Here is a 22802-nt window from a genome sequence, read left to right as displayed (position 1 = left end):
AAAGGTCCTCTTTAAACTCCTCCACTGTATTTGCAGCTACCACTTCTGCAGGAAGGCTATTCCATGCATCCACTACTCTCTCAGTAAAGTAATACTTCCTGATATTACTTTTAAACCTTTGCCCCTCTAATTTAAAACTATGTCCTCTTGTAGCAGTTTTTCTTCTTTTAAATATTCTCTCCTCTTTTACCTTGTTGATTCCCTTTATGTATTTAGCAGTTTCTATCATATCCCCTCTGTCTCGTCTTTCTTCCAAGCTATACATGTTAAGGTCCTTTAATATTTCCTGGTAAGTTTTATCCTGCAATCCATGTACCAGTTTAGTAGCTCTTCTCTGAACTCTCTCCAAAGTATCAATATCCTTCTGGAGATATGGTCTCCAGTACTGAGCACAATACTCCAAATGAGGTCTCACTAGTGCTCTGTAGAGCGGCATGAGCGCCTCCCTCTGTCTACTGGTAATGCCTCTCCCTATACACCCAAGCATTCTGCTAGCATTTCCTGCTGCTCTATGACATTGTCTGCCTACCTTTAAGTCTTCTGAAATAATGACCCCTAAATCCCTTTCCTCAGACACTGAGGTTAGGACTGTATCACTGATTTTATATTCTGCTCTTGGGTTTTTACGCCCCAGGTGAATTATCTTACACCTATCAACATTAAATTTTAGTTGCCAGATTTTTGACCATTTCTCTAGTTTTCCTAAATCCTTTTCCATTTGGTGTATCCCTCCAGGAACATCAACCCTGTTACAAATCTTTGTGTCATCAGAAAAAAGACACACCTTACCATCGAGGCCTTCTGCAATTTCGCTGATAAAGATATTAAACAATATGGGTCCCAGAACAGATCCCTGAGGTACCCCACTGGTAACAAGACCATGGTCTGAATATACTCCATTGACTACAACCCTCTGTTGTCTGTCCCTCAGCCACTGCCTAATCTATTCAACAATATGGGAGTCCACGTACAGCCTTAGGCCTCATGCACACGACAGTGTTTTTTCACGGTCAGTGATTTGGCTTCAGTGGTCAGTGTCAGATTTTTGCTTCAGTTGTGTTTCCTTGTGTCTTTTTTTTTGTCTGACAGGGGGGAAAAAAAGGAAGGTTAATGAAAAGTGTAATTTTATTGCACCAAGGTCTTGTAGAAAAAAAAAAAACGGACACGGATGACATACCAGTTGTGCATCAGTTTTTTTTTGACGGACCCATTGACTTCAATGGGTCAGTCCTCCGTTTTCCACTGACAAGAATAGGACAGGTTATATTTTTTTTGACGGACTGGAATCACGGATGCGGAAAAAAATCATTTTTTTTTCACAGCTCCATAGAAATGAATGGGACCTCCGCTAAACTGTGAAAAATGACGGATGGACGCGGATGCACACAACGGTCGTGTGCATGAGGCCTTATTCTACATAATTAAAAAACGAATCCTTATTTCATGATGGAATAACCTTTGGATGGTAATATATTTTCCTCAAAAAGCATTTTATATAAAAAAAAAAAAATCTGATTTAAATTAAAAAAAAATCCTTTTTTTTTTTTTAAATCATTGATTTTTATCCACCCTGTTCCCATGTCCATAACAACCTGCTCTATAAAAATATCACATGGCCTAACCCCTCAGGTGAACACCATAAAAAAATAAAAACTGTACCAAAAATGCCATTTTGTCACTAAACATCACAAAAAGTGTAATTCCAAGCGATCAAAAAGTCATATGCTCCCAAAAGAGTACCAGTCATCATTTCCTGCAACAACAAAAAAAAAACTACATAAGACAATCCCCCCGCCCCCAAAAAATATATATATAAAAAAAAAATAATAAAATTCAGAAAATGGAGATGCTAAAACAAATTAATTTTTTTCAAAAATGCTTTTATGGTGTAAAACTAAAATACCGTATTTTCCGGAGTATAAGACGACTTTCTAACACTAGAAATTATTTTCAAAAGTTGGGGGTCATCATATACGTTGGATATACTCCGATCCGATGGTATATTCTAACCCCCAGGCGTTCCCATAGTGACGGGGATGCTTGCCTAGAGGTTAGAATATACCATTGGATCAGAGTTTTCACGATCTCAGTGAGATCGTGGAAACTCAGATCCGATGGTATATTCTAACCCCAAGGCGTTCCCATGGTGACGAGGACGCTTGCCTGGGGGTTAGAATATACAGGGCCCCGCCGCTCACAGGAGTATACATTTATAAACTGTAATCCGTAACTTTAAATCAGCGCTCATCTCTTTACTACCTTACTCTCAGCTCCGGTAACAGGCAGTGCGGGCGGCGCTCACTCACTGAAGTCACGCGCCTGCTCCTCCCACTAGGCGCCTGCTCCTATTCACTGATGCCCCTCCCCATAACAGTGCCATCCACAGATCCCCCCCCCCCCCTTCAATAACAGTGCCATCCACAGACCCCCCATGGCAATGGACCCACCATCTTTTCCCGGCCCCTAGTAGTTCCTATGTGGGAAACTGGGAATGTGAAAAGAAAAAAAGATAGGTTACCATGGCAGCCATGCTACTGAAGCCCTGGCTGCCATGGTCAGTTCCCTGGACTGGAGAAGATAGTCTTCGAGACAGGGAGGGCTGGGCAGGCAGGGGTAGTCTTATACAGCGAGTACAGCCCAAACCCTATATTTTAAATAGAAAAGTGGGGGGGGTCGTCTTATACGCCGGAAAATATGGTACAAAAAAAAAAGTAGACATTCTGTATCGCCGCGTCCGTAAAAACCTGCTCTATAAAAATATCCCATAATCTACCCAGAGTTGAACGCTGTTAAAAAAATATATAAAAAATGAATAAAATAAAAATTGTTCCAAAAATAGCCTTTTTTTGTCACTTTGCCCCAAAAAGGGTCATATTGAATCAAAAAAATCATATGTACCAATAAAAATGTCAGCTCTTGCTGCAAAAAAAGAGCCCCTGCACAAGACAATCAGCAGAAAAATAAAATATAGCTTTCAGAAAATGGAGACAAACATAATTTTTGTTTTCAAAAATGCTTTACTAGGTAAAACAAAAATACACACATTCAAATTTCAAAAATTGTGAATTTCTCAATTTTCTGTAAATTTGGGAATTTTTTATATATACTGTAAAAGGTGAAACATATTGACTCAAATTTACCACTAGCATGAAGTACAATATGTCACGAGAAAACAATTTCATAAAATGAAAAACATGTCAGATTTGCAAAATGTGGCTTGATTAGGGGTGCACCGAAATGAAAATTCTGGTCCGAAACCGAAAATTCAGGATGCCCTTGACCGAAACTGCCTTTTTGCCCAAATACTTTTAAAATACTTTTTTTTTTAATGATTTTATTAATAATTCTTTTTCATGAATTTAATAAATCATATTATATATGGAGAGGGGGATCTGTGGATGGCGCTGTTATGGAGAGGGGGATCTGTGGATGGCGCTGTTATGGAGAGGGGGATCTGTGGGTGGCTCTGTTATGGAGAGGGGGATCTGTGGGTGGCTCTGTTATGGAGAGGGGGATCTGTGGGTGGCGCTGTTATGGAGAGGGGGATCTGTGGGTGGCGCTGTTATGGAGAGGGGGATCTGTGGGTGGCGCTGTTATGGAGAGGGGGATCTGTGGGTGGCGTTGTTATGGAGAGGGGGATCTGTGGGTGGCGCTGTTATGGAGAGGGGGATCTGTGGGTGGCGCTGTTATGGAGAGGGGGATCTGTGGGTGGCGCTGTTATGGAGAGGGGGATCTGTGGGTGGCGCTGTTATGGAGAGGGGGATCTGTGGGTGGCGCTGTTATGGAGAGGGGGATCTGTGGGTGGCGCTGTTATGGAGAGGGGGATCTGTGGGTGGCGCTGTTATGGAGAGGGGGATCTGTGGGTGGCGCTGTTATGGAGAGGGGGGATCTGTGGGTGGCGCTGTTATGGAGAGGGGGATCTGTGGGTGGCGCTGTTATGGAGAGGGGGATCTGTGGGTGGCGCTGTTATGGAGAGGGGGATCTGTGGGTGGCGCTGTTATGGAGAGGGGGATCTGTGGGTGGCGCCGTTATGGAGAGGGGGATCTGTGGGTGGCGCCGTTATGGAGAGGGGGATCTGTGGGTGGCGCCGTTATGGAGAGGGGGATCTGTGGGTGGCGCCGTTATGGAGAGGGGGATCTGTGGGTGGCGCCGTTATGGAGAGGGGGATCTGTTGGTGGCGCCGTTATGGAGAGGGGGATCTGTGGGTGGCGCCGTTATGGAGAGGGGGATCTGTGGGTGGCGCCGTTATGGAGAGGGGGATCTGTGGGTGGCGCCGTTATGGAGAGGGGGATCTGTGGGTGGCGCCGTTATGGAGAGGGGGATCTGTGGGTGGCGCCGTTATGGAGAGGGGGATCTGTGGGTGGCGCCGTTATGGAGAGGGGGATCTGTGGGTGGCGCCGTTATGGAGAGGGGGATCTGTGGGTGGCGCCGTTATGGAGAGGGGGATCTGTGGGTGGCGCCGTTATGGAGAGGGGGATCTGTGGGTGGCGCTGTTATGGAGAGGGGGATCTGTGGGTGGCGCTGTTATGGAGAGGGGGATCTGTGGGTGGCGCTGTTAAGGAGGGGGGATATGTGCACTGTTATGGGCATAACAGTGCACAGATCCCCCCTCCCCATAGCAGTGCCATAGACCGATCCCCCTACCCATAACAGCCCCGGCCCTGCTGCTCACAGCATCACTCACTGCATCTTTATTTTACCTTACAATCGTGACGCTCCAGTACAACTCTGCAGGCAGAGCGGAGGGCGGCGTAACGTCACTTACTCACGTGACGCACTGCTCCGCCCACTTTATGAATGAAGGAGGCGGAGCAGGCGCGTCACGTGAGTAAGTGACGTTACGCCGCCCTCCGCTCTGCCTGCAGAGTTGTACTGGAGCGTCACGATTGTAAGGTAAAATAAAGATGCAGTGACTTAAAGTAAACCGCCCGCCCGCAGATGGTCAGCTACTTGGTGGGTGACAAATCCCACACCCCATATTTTCGGCCGATATGTAACAATATCGGCCGAAATGGATTAGGTACATTTTCGGCTGCCGGAATTTCGGTGCACCCCTAGGCTTGATCCTTATGGTGAATAATGGCTTGGTCTTGAAGGGGTTAAAGCAGGGATGCACAAGCTTTTCTTGTCCAAAGGATGCATCGTCAGTCTGATCGGATACATTATTGGAATATCATTAATGGCCACCATTTGGTGATTCCACTTACTTATTGAGATAATGGGGTAGCCGCCTTCCCCTCAGTCTACACTGCTTTTTTTTTTATGAGTGTTTCACTGCCCCCATAAAACTACAATGAATATAGCTGCACACATGGCCATCTACTCCTTCCTGCAGTATCAGGATATGCCACTTTGCCAATAGCTGTAGGTTCCAGAGACAGCCACATAGTGTTTCATTAGTACTGAGCCATCGCTGCTCCTGCATTATGCACAATTCTTCTGTGTCGGAGCTGTAACCATTGCTGTAAGGCTACTTTCACACTAGCGTTCGGAGCGGATCCGTCTGATGTTTCATCAGACGGATCCGCTCCGATAATGCAGACGTTCGCATCCGTTCAGAACGGATGCGTCTGCATTAAAACTTAGAAAATTTTCTAAGTGTGAAAGTTGTCTGAGCGGATCCGTTCAGACTTTACATTGTAAGTCAATGGGGAACGGATCCGCTTGAAGATTGAGCCATATGGTGTCATCTTCAAGCGGATCCGTCCCCATTGACTTACATTGTAAGTCTGGACGGATCCGCTCGCCTCCGCACGGCCAGGCGACACCCGAACGCTGCAAGCAGCGTTCAGGTGTCCGCTCACTCAGCGGAGCGGAGGCTGAGCGCTGGCAGGCGGATGCATTCTCAGTGGATCCGCCTCCACTGAGAATGCATTGGGGCCAGACGGATGCGTTCGGGGCCGCTCGTGAGCCCCTTCAAACGGTGCGCTCGAGCGGACACCCGAACGCTAGTGTGAAAGTAGCCTAAGCTGTGCACTACTGCTTTAAATAAAGTCTGTCAGCAGTTAGGACCATGCAAAACTGCTGACAGCAAAAGATCGGGACTAGTGAGAGTAGTACAAACACGCAATTTGTGAAGCTTTTATAACGCAACAAAAAAATAAAAAATTTTGAATTGTTGTAACAAGTCACGACATTTTGCTATACATAAGTATGCCTAAATGAATTAAGCACTTGGAAAGCATTGAATAATTTTGAACAGAACGAGTTTTACTCCAACAATTACCTGATCTACATCAAAGTTTGTGTAGTAAACAGTGTATGAAAATGTAATGGAATAACAAAACTTCAAAAAGTCTCGTTTTTTAGTTTAAAAGTCTTACTTGAGCAAGGCCCAGTACTGTTAGAAGTACTTCAGGCATCTGCTTTTGCGTTTGTGAACGGTCATATTTTCCCGTTGCAAAAACCAGCAGTAGTCCGCCATCATGTTGGTATTCCAGCGGCCTTGATACCTGTTCTCCATTGTAGAAATATCTTTATGGAACCGGTCTCCATGTTCGTCACTTACGTGTCCCAAATCGGGTGGGAAAAAGTCAAGATGGGAATGTAAGAAATGCACTTTCAATGACATTCGGCAGCCAAGTTGTTCATATGCTGTAAGCATGTTGTCTACTAATTCAGCATAGTTTGCAGCTCCTCTGTTCCCAAGGAAGTTCGGCGCTTCTAGCACAAATGCATCCCAAGCTGCAAGTTCCAGAAGGTTGAGTTTTGTTCTGAATGTGTCATCACTAGAGTTGAGCGGACACCTGGATGTTCGCGTTCGACCGAACTTCACAAAAAAGTTAGAGTTCAGGGCCCGAACTTGACCCCGAACCCCGTTGAAGTCAATGGGGACCCGAACTTTTGAGCACTAAAATGGCTGTAAAAATGTCATGGAAAGGGCTACAAATGGCATCAAAATGTGGTTAAGAGCATGGCAAGTGCTCTGCAAACAAATGTGGATAGGGAAATGACTTTAAGTAACAAAATAAGTAAAAATAAAAAATAATAATCTTGATCTAGGAGGACGAGGTCCATATGGAGTAGGAGATTGAGGAAGTGGTGGATGTGGCGGTGGAGGAGGAGGTAGTCTACACTGCTTTTTGGTTTTACATTTTTATTTTTTTAAATTAAAGGTACACCCCAAAACATTGGGAAATATAACTTGTGATAACCCCCTCCAGTGGTGCTACACACACGTTCAGACAATACACTGGCTGCAGGGCAGGCCAGCACCTCCAAGGGGTAAAGGGCAAGCTCAGGCCATGTGCACAATTTGCAGACCCAGAAGTTACAGCGGCTGACCCGTCAGTCAGTTCGTGTAGGCGTGTGCATACTTACTGCCCCACCACGTCGCTGTGATGTCCACGATCCAATTTGATATCTGCTCTATCAACTTTCGATGTTCTTTTATGCGCCTACCATGGTGATCACGGGTGGCGGGGAATCAGGATTCCAGGCCGATGAGGGAGCGTGAGAAATAGAGACCACATCCAAGGGAGGACTAATTTTTTCAAATTTAAAATTATAGAGCGGAATTATGGGACAAATTATTAAAGCGTAAAAGTGGGACAACTTTTTAAAGTTTAAGCGTTGAATGAAAGGATGTGTCGCGCATTAATTAATGAAGAATTTATTAAATTTTATTCCCTGTCAACTATGCAGAGCAGGGGTTTCTATGCGGCAAAATTTGAAAAATGTCACCTGACAATGTAATTGACTATTTTTTTAAATTTATGTTCCTGTCACCTATGTAGAAGTGCCCCAGTGACATCCACCATCCATTTCGATATCTTCTCTATCAACTTTTGATGTTCTTTTCTGAGCCTACCTTGTTGATCACAGTTATCGGCGAATCAGGGTTCCACGCCGGAGAGGGAGCGTGAGAAAAAGAGACCAAATTTAAGGGAGATAAATTTATAAAAAAAAGTTATTGAGGTGCAAATGTGGGACAAATTACAGAAGCCCAAATGTGGGCCAAAAGAGTAAAGCGGAAATGTGGGACAAATTACAGAAGCCCAAATGTAGTACAACTTGTTAAAGTTTAAAGTATTGAATCAAAGGAGGTGGCGCGCATCAATTAAAGAAGAATTTCTGAAATTTTATTCCGTCACCTATGCAGAGCAGGGGTTTATTCACGTCCAAAATTGTAAAATGTCAACTCAAGAATGTAACAGAAAAATTTGTGAAATTTATTAACCTGTCTACTTGGTAGAGGAGGGTTCTATGAAAGAAGAAAATTGTCTATTGTCACCCGAAAAGGTAAAAGAAAAATTATTGAAATTTATTAAGCTGTCAACTTGGTAGAGGAGGGGTATATTACAGGGCTTGACAAATTTCCTTGGAATCTAGGAGCCAGCTAAAAAAGTTAGGAGCCAGGCGGAGCCGCGTCATAAAGGCCCCAGTAGGTGCCCCCATAGCGCTCCCCCCCCCACTTTTCCATAGAGCCCCCCAATAATGCTGTATACCATGTTACATATACTGCCGCTCCGTTCCCGGACCCTATTGACTATAATGGGGAAGGGGGTTGAGCTCCGGCGCAGCATGGCAGTTCGCGGTGAAAGGCCGCCGGACTAAAAAGTTGGACATGCAGTACTTTTAGTCCGGCGGCCTTTCACCATGCACTGCCGTGCTGCGCCAGAGCTCTGCCCCCATTATAGTCAATGGGGACAGAGCTGCGGTCCGGCGAAACAGCGGAAGGACGGATCCGACAGGGTGAACAGCCGTATCCGTCCTGCCGCAAGTGTGAAAGTAGCCTTAGTTATATAGCTACTGAATGAGACAGAAGAAGGGATGCCTTTTAACATATAGATCTCCTTGAGAAGCCAATTTGATCCTAAAGGGTTAATTCAAGCTAATCTAAACTCTGTCCTGTCACTTCTCTCATCTCTCTGCTCCTGTCCCTTAATCTTATCACTGCTGCAAAAGCATCAGTTCTAGAGTCTGACTGACGGTTCTTTTAACTCAAAAAGAATCAAATGAGTCACTAAGGATCTTTAGATTCTAACCTGTGACTCATTCGATTCTTTCTCCCTGTACTTCTGTCAGTGACTCAAAGCTGCTAGTGCTTGCATTGCCTCAGTTCTGATTGGTTGGTGGGCGGGGAGGGGCTGGCAGAAGCAGCTTCCACTCTAGGATCAGATTACACTCCTTCCGAGTCCCTCCCCTCCCTGCTGCCAGCGTCTCTGCTATTGTGTGCTGTGACGGAGCTGTTTCAAACGGTGCTGCCTCCGGACAGAACGGCAGCTCCGCACCCATCGCCCGGGCACCTTTGAAAACGGGCTGACAAATACCCAAGCGCCAGGACTAAATTCCTGGTCGCCATTGCGACCTGGGATTTGTCGAGCCCTGGTATATTACACGCAAAAATTGGTGAATTTCACCCGGAAATGTAACTGACAAAGTAGTGAAATGACTTAAAATAAAATACATACAAATAAAAATAAAAAAAATTTGATTTATGAGGTGGAGTTCCATATGGAGTAGGAGGTGGACTTAGCGGTGGAGGAGGTAGCCATCACTGATTTTTGGTTTTAATTTTTTTTTTTTTTTTTAATTAGGGTACACTCCAAAAGAGTGTGAAATATCCAAAATACACTTCTCAAAAAAATAAAGGGAACACAAAAATAACACATCCTAGATCTGAATTAATTAAATATTCTTCTGAAATACTTTGTTCTTTACATAGTTGAATGTGCTGACAACAAAATCACACAAAAATAAAAAAAAATGGAAATCAAATTTTTCAACCCGTGGAGGTCTGGATTTGGAGTCACCCTCAAAATTAAAGTGGAAAAACACACTACAGGCTGATCCAACTTTGATGTAATGTCCTTAACCACCTCAGCCCCCAGTGCTTAAACACCCCGAAAGACCAGGCCACTTTTTACACTTCTGACCTACACTACTTTCACCGTTTATTGCTCGGTCATGCAACTTACCACCCAAATGAATTTTACCTCCTTTTCTTCTCACTAATAGAGCTTTCATTTGGTGGTATTTCATTGCTGCTGACATTTTTACTTTTTTTGTTTATTAATCGAAATTTAACGATTTTTTTGCAAAAAAATGACATTTTTCACTTTGTTGTAAAATTTTGCAAAAAAAACGACATCCATATATAAATTTTGCTCTAAATTTATTGTTCTACATGTCTTTGATAAAAAAAAAATGTTTGGGTAAAAAAAAAATGGTTTGGGTAAAAGTTATAGCGTTTACAAACTATGGTACAAAAATGTGAATTTCCGCTTTTTGAAGCAGCTCTGACTTTCTGAGCACCTGTCATGTTTCCTGAGGTTCTACAATGCCCAGACAGTACAAACACCCCACAAATGACCCCATTTCGGAAAGTACACACCCTAAGGTATTCGCTGATGGGCATAGTGAGTTCATAGAACTTTTTATTTTTTGTCACAAGTTAGCGGAAAATGATGATTTTTTATTTTTTTTTTCTTTCTTCTTACAAAGTCTCATATTCCACTAACTTGTGACAAAAAATAAAAACTTCCATGAACTCACTATGCCCATCACGAAATACCTTGGGGTCTCTTCTTTCCAAAATGGGGTCACTTGTGGGGTGGTTATACTGCCCTGGCATTTTAGGGGCCCAAATGTGTGGTAAGGAGTTTGAAATCAAATTCTGTAAAAAATGACCTGTGAAATCCGAAAGGTGCTCTTTGGAATATGGGCCCCTTTGCCCACCTAGGCTGCAAAAAAGTGTCACACATCTGGTATCTCCGTACTCAGGAGAAGGTGGGGAATGTGTTTTGGGGTGTCATTTTATATATACCCATGCTGGGTGAGATAAATATCTTGGTCAAATGCCAACTTTGTATAAAAAAATGGGAAAAGTTGTCTTTTGCCAAGATATTTCTCTCACCCAGCATGGGTATATGTAAAATGACACCCCAAAACACATTCCCCAACTTCTCCTGAATACGGCGATACCAGATGTGACACTTTTTTGCAGCCTAGGTGGGCAAAGGGGCCCATTTTCCAAAGAGCACCTTTCGGATTTCACAGGTCATTTTTTACAGAATTTGATTTCAAACTCCTTACCACACATTTGGGCCCCTAGAATGCCAGGGCAGTATAACTACCCCACAAGTGACCCCATTTTGGAAAGAAGACACCCCAAGGTATTCCGTGAGGGGCATGGCAAGTTCCTAGAATTTTTTATTTTTTGTCACAAGTTAGTGGAAAATGATGATTTTTTCTTTTTTTTTCTTTTTCATACAAAGTCTCATATTCCACTAACTTGTGACAAAAAATAAAAACTTCCATGAACTCACTATGCCCATCAGCGAATACCTTGGGGTCTCTTCTTTCCAAAATGGGGTCACTTGTGGGGTAGTTATACTGCCCTGGCATTCTAGGGGCCCAAATGTGTGGTAAGGAGTTTGAAATCAAATTCTGTAAAAAATGACCTGTGAAATCCGAAAGGTGCTCTTTGGAATGTGGGCCCCTTTGCCCACCTAGGCTGCAAAAAAGTGTCACACATCTGGTATCTCCGTACTCAGGAGAAGTTGAGGAATGTGTTTTGGGGTGTCTTTTTACATATACCCATGCTGGGTGAGATAAATATCTTGGTCAAATGCCAACTTTGTATAAAAAAAAAAAAATCGGAAAAGTTGTCTTTTGCCAAGATATTTCTCTCACCCAGCATGGGTATATGTGAAATGACACCCCAAAACACATTTCCCAACTTCTCCTGAGTACGGCGATACCAGATGTGTGACACTTTTTTGCAGCCTAGATGCGCAAAGGTGCCCAAATTCCTTTTAGGAGGGCATTTTTAGACATTTGGATACCAGACTTCTTCTCACGCTTTGGGGCCCCTAGAATGCCAGGGCAGTATAAATACCCCACATGTGACCCCATTTTGGAAAGAAGACACCCCAAGGTATTCAATGAGGGGCATGGCGAGTTCATAGAAATTTTTTTTTTTTGGCACAAGTTAGCGGAAATTGATATTTTTAATTTTTTTCTCACAAAGTCTCCCGTTCCGCTAACTTGGGACAAAAATTTCAATCTTTCATGGACTCAATATGCCCCTCACGGAATACCTGGGGGTGTCTTCTTTCCGAAATGGGGTCACATGTGGGGTATTTATACTGCCCTGGCATTCTAGGGGCCCTAAAGCGTGAGAAGAAGTCTGGAATATAAATGTCTAAAAAATTTTACGCATTTGGATTCCGTGAGGGGTATGGTGAGTTCATGTGAGATTTTATTTTTTGACACAAGTTAGTGGAATATGAGACTTTGTAAGAAAAAAATATAATAATTCCGCTAACTTGGGCCAAAAAAATGTCTGAATGGAGCCTTACAGAGGGTGATCAATGACAGGGGGGTGATCAATGACAGGGGGGTGATCAATGACAGGGGGGTGATCAATGACAGGGGGGTGATCAGGGAGTCTATATGGGGTGATCACCACAGTCATTGATCACGCCCCTGTAAGGCTTCATTCAGACGTCCGGATGCGTTTTGCAGATCCGATCCATCTATCAGTGGATCCGTAAAAATCATCCGGACGTCTGAATGGAGCTTTACAGGGGGGTAATCAATGACAGGGGGGTGATCAGGGAGTCTATATGGGGTGATCACCACAGTCATTGATCACGCCCCTGTAAGGCTTCATTCAGACGTCCGGATGCGTTTTGCGGATCCGATCCATCTATCAGTGCATCCGTAAAAATCATGCGGACGTCTGAATGGAGCTTTACAGGGGGGTAATCAATGACAGGGGGGTGATCAATGACAGGGGGGTGATCACCACAGTCATTGATCACGCCCCTGTAAGGCTTCATTCAGACGTCCGGATGCGTTTTGCGGATCCAATCCATCTATCAGTGCATCCGTAAAAATCATGCGGACATCTGAATGGAGCTTTACAGGGGGGTGATCAATGACAGGGGGGGTAATCAATGACAGGGGGGTAATCAGGGAGTCTATATGGGGTGATCACCAGTCATTGATTATGCCCCTGTAAGGCTTCATTCAGACGTCCGGATGCGTTTTGCGGATCCAATCCATCTATCAGTGGATCCGTAAAAATCATGCGGACGTCTGAATGGAGCTTTACAGGGGGGTAATCAATGACAGGGGGGTGATCAGGGAGTCTATATGGGGTGATCACCACAGTCATTGATCACGCCCCTGTAAGGCTTCATTCAGACGTCCGGATGCGTTTTGCAGATCCGATCCATCTATCAGTGCATCCGTAAAAATCATGCGGACATCTGAATGGAGCTTTACAGGGGGGTGATCAATGACAGGGGTGTAATCAATGACAGGGGGGTGATCAGGGAGTCTATATGGGGTGATCACCACAGTCATTGATCATGCCCCTGTAAGGCTTCATTCAGACGTCCGGATGCGTTTTGCGGATCGGATCCATCTATCAGTGCATCCGTAAAAATCTTGCGGACATCTGAATGGAGCTTTACAGGGGGGTGATCAGGGAGTCTATATGGGGTGATCACCACAGTCATTGATCATGCCCCTGTAAGGCTTCATTCAGACGTCCGGATGCGTTTTGCGGATCCGATCCATCTATCAGTGGATCCGTAAAAATCATGCGGACGTCTGAATGGAGCTTTACAGGGGGGTAATCAATGACAGGGGGGTAATCAATGACAGGGGGGTAATCAGGGAGTCTATATGGGGTGATCAGGGGCTAATAAGGGGTTAATAAGTGACGGGGGGGGGGGGGGGGGTGTAGTGTAGTGTAGTGGTGCTTGGTGCTACTTTACTGAGCTACCTGTGTCCTCTGGTGGTCGATCCAAACAAAGGGGACCACCAGAGGACCAGGTAGCAGGTATATTAGACGCTGTTATCAAAACAGCGTCTAATATACCTGTTAGGGGTTAAAAAAAAAAACACATCTCCAGCCTGCCAGCGAACGATCGCCGCTGGCAGGCTGGAGATCAACTCTCTTACCTTCCGTTCCTGTGAGCGCGCGCGCGCCTGTGTGCGCGCGTTCACAGGAAGTCTCGCGTCTCGCGAGATGACGCATATATGCGTGACTGTGCGCAGCGCTGCCACCTCCGGAACGCGATCCTGCGTTAGGCGGTCCGGAGATGGTTAAAGGGGTTTTCCCATCTCAGACAATGGGGGCATATTGCTAGGGACCCACACCTAGAATGAGAACGGAGCCGGGAAATGAACAGAGGGCGCACTGCGCATGCGCAGCCGCTCTCCATTCATTTCTATGGGGCTGCTGAAAATAGCCGAACACTGGCTCGGCTATTGCCGTCTGCCCCATAGAAATGAATGGGAGCATGGGCCGCGCATGCACGGATCGCTCCCATTCACTTCTATGGGAGCAGCGCTTGGTGGTGGACAGACCCCGGGATATCTGGGGTCCTCCAGCCTCAGCGCTTCCTGCTTCGTTCTCATTGTAGATGCGGATCCCAGCGGTGGGACCCGCACCTATCAGACAATGGGGGCATATCCTAGCGATATGCCCCCATTGTCTGAGATGGGAATACCCCTTTAAGGACCTCTGCCATACATGTACAGCGGAAGTCCGGTCCCCAAACATGGCGCCTGCTCGCATGTGCAGCGGGCGCCATAGCTGCCGGGTTTATGCCATTTTAAATAGCAGAGACATGTATGATCAGCCAAATCAGTAAATTGTGACCACGGCATCTGCGCAGTCCAGAAGCAGAAGTCGCGCACTTCTGCTCCGGTAACAGCGTTCCCCGGCTGAGATCGGGGAACCTGTTACATTGATCTAATAGGCTGAAGCCTCAAGCAGGCTTCGGTGCCTATTAGATGACTACCAATACAAGCCACTAGGTGGCAGCATTGTATCGGTATAATGCAAATTAAGTGTTCAATGGTGTCTATATAGACATCAATGAACACAATAGGCAATCTAATGATTGCCAGTTATTGTCATCCAAGGTGACTTAAAAAAAAAATATATATAAAATTCAAATCGCCTCCTTTCCTTAAAAACAAACAAAAAAAAACAAAACAACATCATGGGCATCACCGCTTGCGAAAATGCCCATGCTATTAAAATATAACAATATTAATGGCAAATGGCATTACAGGGGGAAAAAATTTAAACAGCCAATTTGCCATTTTTTGTCACTTCAACTATCCAATAATTTTTTTTTATAAAAAGTGATCAGAAAGTCGCACACACTTCAAATTGGTATCACTAAAAAGAACAGATCCCCCCGCATAAAATGAGCCCTCAAACAGCCCCGTACACATAACTACAAAAAAGTTATAGGGGTCAGAATATGGTTAAAAAAAAAAAAAAAAAAATGAATACCTTTTGAGGATGGATAGAGATTATATATATATATTTACATTCATTCTTTTCAGTATTAAAACGCAAAAAAAAATATTATACAAGTGTGGTATCGTTGTAACCGTACTGACCTGGAGAATGAAGATAACAGGTCAATTTTACCGCATGGTGTATGTTGTAAAAAAAAATTAAAACCATTGTCGGAATTGCATTTTTTCCCAATTCTACCCCTTTTGGAATTTTTTTTGCGCTTCCTACTACATGGTATGCAACCATAAATGGCGCCATTGGAAACTACAACTTATCCCGCAAAAAATAAGCCCTCATAAGGCTATGTGAATGGAAAAAAAAAAAAAAGTTAGGACTATGGGAAGGCGGGGAGTGAAAAACAAACGCAAAAATGGAAAATCCCAGGGTCCTTAAAGGGTTAAAATCTAGACATGTCAGGCAAATTCCGAGTTCATATTTGGAATCAGCACGCTCATTTTAGTATAAATCACGTTTTTCTCTCAGTAGCAAAATCATTGTTGCGAGGTGTAATCAGAATACGGACTTTGCAGGTGCCCAGGAGCAAGGCTTCACTGGGAAGCGCTCTCCGCATTGACCTGCCCCTTTTAGTAACAGCGGTACTGATCTCCTAGTTGGATGATAAAGCCGTCACTCAAACCGAGGAGAGGAGCCATTAAGCAGCTCAAAGCAGAGAGCATGGCACAGTGAAGATCCGCAGCCTGAATACTTTATTAACATAGACATGTATTACCTAGGCATATGAAATGTGGATAGCTACGTAGGTCAATCTTTAAAGGGTTTTTCCGTGAGTTTAGGGCTCATGTACACGACCGTATGTATTTTGCGGTCCACAAAACAAGCATCCACAAAAAAAAAAAAAAAAAAAAAAAAGGATGACATGGCATCTGTTTTTTTGCGGATCCATTGTAACAATGCCTGTCTTTGTCCGCAAAATAGACAAAAATAGGACATGTTCCATTTTTAGCGGAACAGACATGCGGACACGGAATGCACACTTCCGACATTTCCATTTTGTTTCAAGCCCTTTTGAAATGAAAGGTTCCGCATACGGACCTGTAAAAAAAAAAACTATACTATACTGATGACCTATCCTCTAGATAGGTCAGCTGTATTTCAACTTTGGGAGTCCATCACCCGGGACCCAGCCAATCAGCTGTTTAAAAAGGCACTGCTGCCTCCTCGCAGCTTACCAAGCACAGCGCTGTCCATTGTATAGTGGCTGTGCTTGGTATTGCAGCTCAGCCATTTGACTGAAGAAAGTGCCATTACTGGCCTAAGAAAAGCTGGAGAATACCATGGCACTACTGTGAGCGGCGGCTCCTTCTCTAACAGCTGATCAGTGGGTCCGGGGTGTCAAACACCCAACGATCATATACTGTTCACCTATTTAGAGGATAGGTCATCAGTATAAAATGCCTGGAAAAGCCCTTTAAGACACAAATAAAGATGTAGTAGACATAACACACATGCTTAACTAGATGTGTTAACTTAAGGCTACTTTCACATCGGAATTGAAAACGCAGATGTGTAAGTAGCCAACATCTTCAATTGATTTTCAAAGGCTTTTGTTTCGGGATATCACGATGAGTTAAGAAATTTCGGTTAAGAGTTTGAGTGTTAGGGTGAGTTCACATCACGTTTTTCCAATCCGTTTAACGTATACAAAAAACGGATGCTTCAGACTGATGCCATACAGTGGCATCCTTTCACCATAGAGTTCCATTGTGGGGGAAAAATAAATAAAAAAAAGTATACTTTTTTACCAATGCAAAAGATTTATTTACAGGATTGTGCAGGATACAAGAACGTGGTATGCTGCATTTTTGTATTTATTTTTTATTTTTTTATGTATACGTCAAACAGAGGCATAAAACGTGATGTGAACCCAACCTTCCGCACGATGTAGAGTCACACACAGCAGAGAAGTAAAAGTACAGCAAGCAATGAAAACCACTTACGTTGTCAGTATAAACGCTCCATCTGTGCATCTCTCCATAGCTTTCCTTGCTGGGGGCTTTGCTGCAAACTCCACAAAGCCCTTGCCTGTCGCTCTGCCACGATCATCCACTATGACAACCGCTCGTTCAACTGGGCCGAACATGGAGAAAGCTTCTTCAAGGAGTTCATTTGATACCACAGGAGACAGATTTTTGACTGTGAGCGCTGCCCCGTGGGTAGCAAAGCGGATACGGAGTGGCCTGTTTTTGAGTACCATGCCATCAAGCTCTGCTTTCGCTACTTCAGCGAGTGTTCTGGATTCCTAAAAAAAAATAAAAACATCAAAAATTTATTATTTCCTGTCTGTAATAACTGCTGGCCAACCAGTGATGGCCATGCTTACATGAAACCAATCCATAGAATCGTAAAATCAAGTAAAAGTGATCAATTATCAAGCAGTGTAAAGCAAAGCATGATCAGACGCTAAGGCCCCTTTCACACGGGCGAGTATTCCGCGCGGATGCGATGCGCGAGTTGAACGCATTGCACCCGCACTGAATCCCGACCCATTCATTTCTATGGGGCTGTTCACATGAGCGGTGATTTTCACGCATCACTTGTGCGTTGAGTGAAAATCGCAGCATGCTCTATTTTGTGCATTTTTCACGTAACGCAGGCCCCATAGAAATGAATGGGGTTGCGTAAAAATTGCAAGCATCCGCAAGCAAGTGCGGATGCGGTGTGATTTTCACGCACGGTTGCTAGGAGACGATCGGGATGGAGACCCGATCATTATTATTTTCCCTTATAACATGGTTATAAGGGAAAATAATAGCATTCTGAATACAGAATGCAAAGTAAAATAACGCTGGAGGAGGAATTGGAGGCAGCGCTTGGGGACATGGCGAACGGTAAGGCTCCGGACGCAGATGGTTTACCGGTGGAGGTATATAAAATGTTGCAGGGGGTACTTCTCCCCGAATTGCTTATGGTGCTTGAACATTCACTGGAGGCGGGTTCGCTACCACACTATGCAGGAGGCTATAATAGTAGTCATTCCAAAGTCTGGAAAAAGGTCCCAAATTACCAGACTCCTATAGACCGATTTCGCTTTTAACAGCGGATGTAAAGCTCCTAGTGAAGGTGTTGGCGAACAGGTTGTCCAGGGTGATTCTGACCATTGTGCACCCGGATCAGACAGGCTTCATGCCTGGGAAGCCGACTGCTATAAACATCCGTAGATTGTACGCCAGTCTGAATCTTCCGGCAGATAATTGTGGAGACAGGGCCTTGCTAACGCTGGATGCCGCTAAGGCGTTTGATAGTGTAGAGTGGAATTATCTGTGGGGGGTTCTGAGGGCTATGGGCTTCGGTGCACGTTTTATCCAATGGGTACAGGTGTTATACTCGAGTCCTAAGGCGCGCATTAGAGCCAATGGGGGGTTGTCGGATAGCTTTAATCTGGCTAGAGGCACCAGACAGGGATGCCCACTATCGCCTTTATTATTTTCTCTAGCTATTGAGCCACTAGCGGCTTTAATACGCCTGTCGCCTCATATTGTGGGGTTCAGATACGGTATGGTGCAGAACAAAGTGCTTATGTATGCGGATGACACCTTGTTATTCCTGGGCGATACTGGGACATCTCTGGATGTGACCAGGTCTCTAATTGATCGGTTCGGGAGATTCTCTGGACTTACGATTAATTGGCAAAAATCTGCTCTGATGCCGGTAGATGGCCAGGTTCCGTCGGTCGAGCAGGTAGGCAGTACGGTACCCTGGGTAGATAGATTCAAATATTTGGGGTTGTATATAACACCTAGATTGTCTGATTTTGAAGAGTTGAATCTGACCCCTTTGCTTGCTACTTTTAGACTTACCCTCAGTTCAGACCTGAGCGTTTTACAGCACGTTCCTACGCGCTGTAAAACGCTCAACAAGGAGAAACCAATGCTTCCCTATGGGAATGGTTCTCACCTGGGCGTTTTACAGCGCGTACGATCGCGCTGTAAAACGCCCGACGCTCAAACAAGTACATGAGCGTTTTTTTGGGCGTTTGTCGCGCGTTCCCGTACATAGACTTTCGGGAACGCGCGACAATGTGTGTTCACTTGTCTCTGTATGCGCGCTTGTAAACGCCAGTACAATCGCGCATACAGAGCGCTCCTTTCAGAACGCTCTGGTGTGAACTCAGCGTTAAGGTAAGGACTTGGTGTAGGCTCTTTCTATCTGTAGTGGGTAGAGTGAATCTCTTGAAGATGGTAATGATGCCTCAGCTGCTTTATGTACTTAATAATGCCCCTGTATGGATTCCTTTGGATAGGTTTAGGAGGATACATTCTATGTTCAGGGACCTTATTTGGAAATGTGGTCGAGGAAGGATTAAATTGGAAACGTTGCAGTACCCTAAGACGGAAGGAGGTTTGGCAGTCCCGAATGCTTGGATTTATTTTTTGGCATCTCAGTGCCAGGACTTTAAGGGCTGGATAGATTTTCAGTCGCCGGATAGGACAGGTAGGATACTGCAGCACTGGTTGGGCAGTCGAGACCTTATGTGTATACTGGAGGAGGCGGGAATGCATGGGGGGAGAGAGAAGGTCTTGCTTATTGAGCTTATGAAGAAGGTATGGGCGAAAGTTAAGCAGCTAAGAGGTGTGGGTGGAGTTGGAGAGATGTCCCCAATATGGAACAACAGCTTATTGCCAGAATTTACGTCTCTGTCAGGACTTCGGATCTGGGAATCTCATGAGGTAATGAGGATAGGTCAACTGCTGGAGGGTGATGTGTTCAAATCATTCCAGGGTCTACAGCAAGAATTTAATGTCCCCAAGGTTTGGTTCTCTCAGTATCTACAATTGAGGCACGCCTATGATGTCACGGTGAGGAAAGGATGTGTCATAGCCAAGATGGATGTGGTACATAAACTTATTCTGCCGAAAGGGGGGAAGAGAGGATTGATATCGCAGGTATATACTCTATTGCTGGACAAGTTCCTAGCTGGGTTCCCTCTGATGCGGATGATGAAATGGGAGGGTGATTTGGGGGCCGTGTCTAAAGATCAGTGGGAAGATATATTGGAGGCAGTTCCCAAAGTGTCCTTAAGTGAGCAGGGTAAATTGTCACAGCTCTATCATCCACAGAGTATACAAAACGCCGGTATTTTTACGGAAGATTGGCGTTAGGTTTGATGACAAGTGTCCGAAGTGTTCTGAGGAGGGAGCGGACCCGTTGCACATGCTCTGGTCGTGTCCGTGATAGGTAGATACTGGGAGGAGGTGCTGACCTTGAATAATAATAACTTGGCGTTGGGACTGCAAAAGGACCCCAAGATATGTGTGTTGGGCTATGTGTCAGAGATTGGTGGGAGTGAGATGGTTAAGGTGGCGGTGGGAAGGCTGCTATATGTGGCAAGGAAATTGGTGGCACAGCGGTGGATCCAGGGGAGTCCGCCAACAGTGGGCGAATTCATACGGAAAGTGCATGACATGTTGACTATGGAAAGAAGTGTGTTTGTGAAGAGAGATTGTCCTCAGAAGTTTGAGAAATTGTGGAATGAATGGTTGTCGCATTCGCATACTCATATTGTGATATAGGATAAAACAGAGGTATTCGCTCCGGGTCATGGGGTGGGGGGGGAGGTTAGACATATGTTTCGTGTCTACAATTTGTATTATTTGCCCTTGATTGAATACATTGTACCCTGCTAAGATCGTTTTGTCATGTGGTGATGCTTTCTTCTGATAATGTATCTTCTTTTCTATATTCTGTATAATTATTGAAGAGACAATGTACTTTCAGGAAAGTTTATTATACATGATCAATAAAAGTGATTTAATCCCTAAAAAAAAAAAAAAAATAGCGCTGCAAGGGTTAAAAAAAAAAATTAAAAATAATCAAACTCCCCTTAATCCACTTGATCGCGCAGCAGGCATCGCTTCTGTCTTCTTTCTTTGCTGTGTGCAGGAACAGGACCTGTGGTGACGTCACTCCGGTCATCACATGATCCATCACATGATCTTTTACCATGGTGATGGATCATGTGATGGACCATGTGATGACCGGAGTGACGTCACCACAGGTCCTGTTCCTGCACACAGCAAAGAAATAAGACAGAAGCGATGCCGGCTGCACCATCAAGTGGATTAAGGTGAGTAATTATTTTATTTTTTTAACCCCTCCAGCGCTATTTTACTATGCATTCTGTATTCAGAATGCTATTATTTTCCCTTATAACCATGTGGGTACCAAACATGCGGGATTTTTCTCACGCGCATGCAAAACGCATTACAATGTTTTGCACTCGCGCGGAAAAATTGTGCATGTTCCCGCACCACCCGTCTGAAAGAGGCCTAAGTGATTACTGTAGTTTGTCCTCGCTGAGATCGTGCCTGTACAAACATAAATTATCAATCACCGCCGTGACCTCCGGAAGTGTAAACTGGTAGGGGAGTAGACCGTGCGGGTGGAATCCATTTTCCACAAGCACACATGACAGTTTACACGATAATCCACACATGTATGGGCTTGTCGTTCGCATGTCTATTAAAGGGGTCGTGTCTAGAGATCAGAGAATTTCCGGTTATGAAATTCGTTAACGCTTCGTTTACTGGTAAAAGGTGAATTGAGTTATGGATTACGTTACCATGGACCATAACGTAATTCTATGATGGAATGCATAACAGAATGCCTTTAGAGGCATTCCGTTATAATAGAAGTCAATCGGCTGCAAAACGGATCCATCCCGTTTCAGTTATGCAGGAGAGGACTCCCCTCCATAACGGAAACGGAACGGATCCGTTTTGCAGCCCATAGACTTATTATGATGGAATGAATAACGGTAAACCAGTAAACGAAGCGTGAACGAATTTCAAAATATGAAATTCGCTCATCCCTAGTGGTGTCATACACCGGGGCTCATCACTAGGATATGACCCCATTTACAATAATGGGGTCTAACAGAGATCCAGGGGCTACCCGGCGAGACAAATACCGCCACATGTAACTTCTGGCAATGCCGGGTCCAGGGAGCTTTGGAAGGCTGTCCTCTGCCGGAACTCCGGTTGCAAATGTTAAAGTAGCCTTAAACTGAATCTGCTTACCTGGCTCCCCACGTCACTCCTGGTCTCTGCACCGCCACAGCGGCTTCTCCCCCTGTGCGGATGAAAACATCCGGTGCAAGGAAAGCTCGACCCGGTCGCTGCCTGCCATTGGCGGCTCATCCCCGAATGTTTTCATCTGCGCCCGGGGAGAAGCAGCAGCAGCAGGGACCAAGAGCGGCGCAGGAAGCAAGGAACGAGGCAAGTATATTCAGTGTGAGGGGGCCCAGCCATATGGGGTACATTTTTAGTCTTGAATAAACCCTTAACAGAATCCAGAAATGCTTTGTAGTCATGCTGAGAATGAGATTGCTATTGCTGCTAGGGTTGTCACGATACCAAAATTTTGATTCGGTTATGGCGTTCACCGCATAGGAGATTTTTTTTATATTTTAATAGTTTAGACTTTTCGGATGTGGCGATATGTAATATGTTTATTTATTGTTTATATATAATGTAAAGTTGGGAAGGGGGGGGGGGTTTAAACATTT

At 44.7% G+C, this 22802-nt stretch overlaps 1 protein-coding gene across 4 annotated transcripts in view; it reads right to left on the bottom strand.

The window, feature by feature from the left end:
- Window positions 1-22802, bottom strand: part of PSPC1 (paraspeckle component 1) — a 126089-nt gene that overhangs the window by 90550 nt on the left and 12737 nt on the right. For all 4 annotated transcript variants that reach the window (XR_005777762.1, XR_005777763.1, XM_040426239.1 and 1 more), the window contains exon 2: window positions 17236-17537. Coding sequence is in view for 2 of the 4 variants with exons in the window: in XM_040426239.1 (XP_040282173.1) it covers window positions 17236-17537 (302 nt within the window). In the remaining 2 variants the exon portion in view is untranslated. The remainder of the gene's footprint in view (window positions 1-17235; window positions 17538-22802) is intronic.

Source organism: Bufo bufo, chromosome 3, assembly GCF_905171765.1.
Source record: "Bufo bufo chromosome 3, aBufBuf1.1, whole genome shotgun sequence".
Classification (NCBI taxonomy): Eukaryota; Metazoa; Chordata; class Amphibia; order Anura; family Bufonidae; genus Bufo; species Bufo bufo.
Note: the sequence above shows the minus strand (reverse complement) of the source record. Positions and strands in the feature narration are given on the sequence as shown.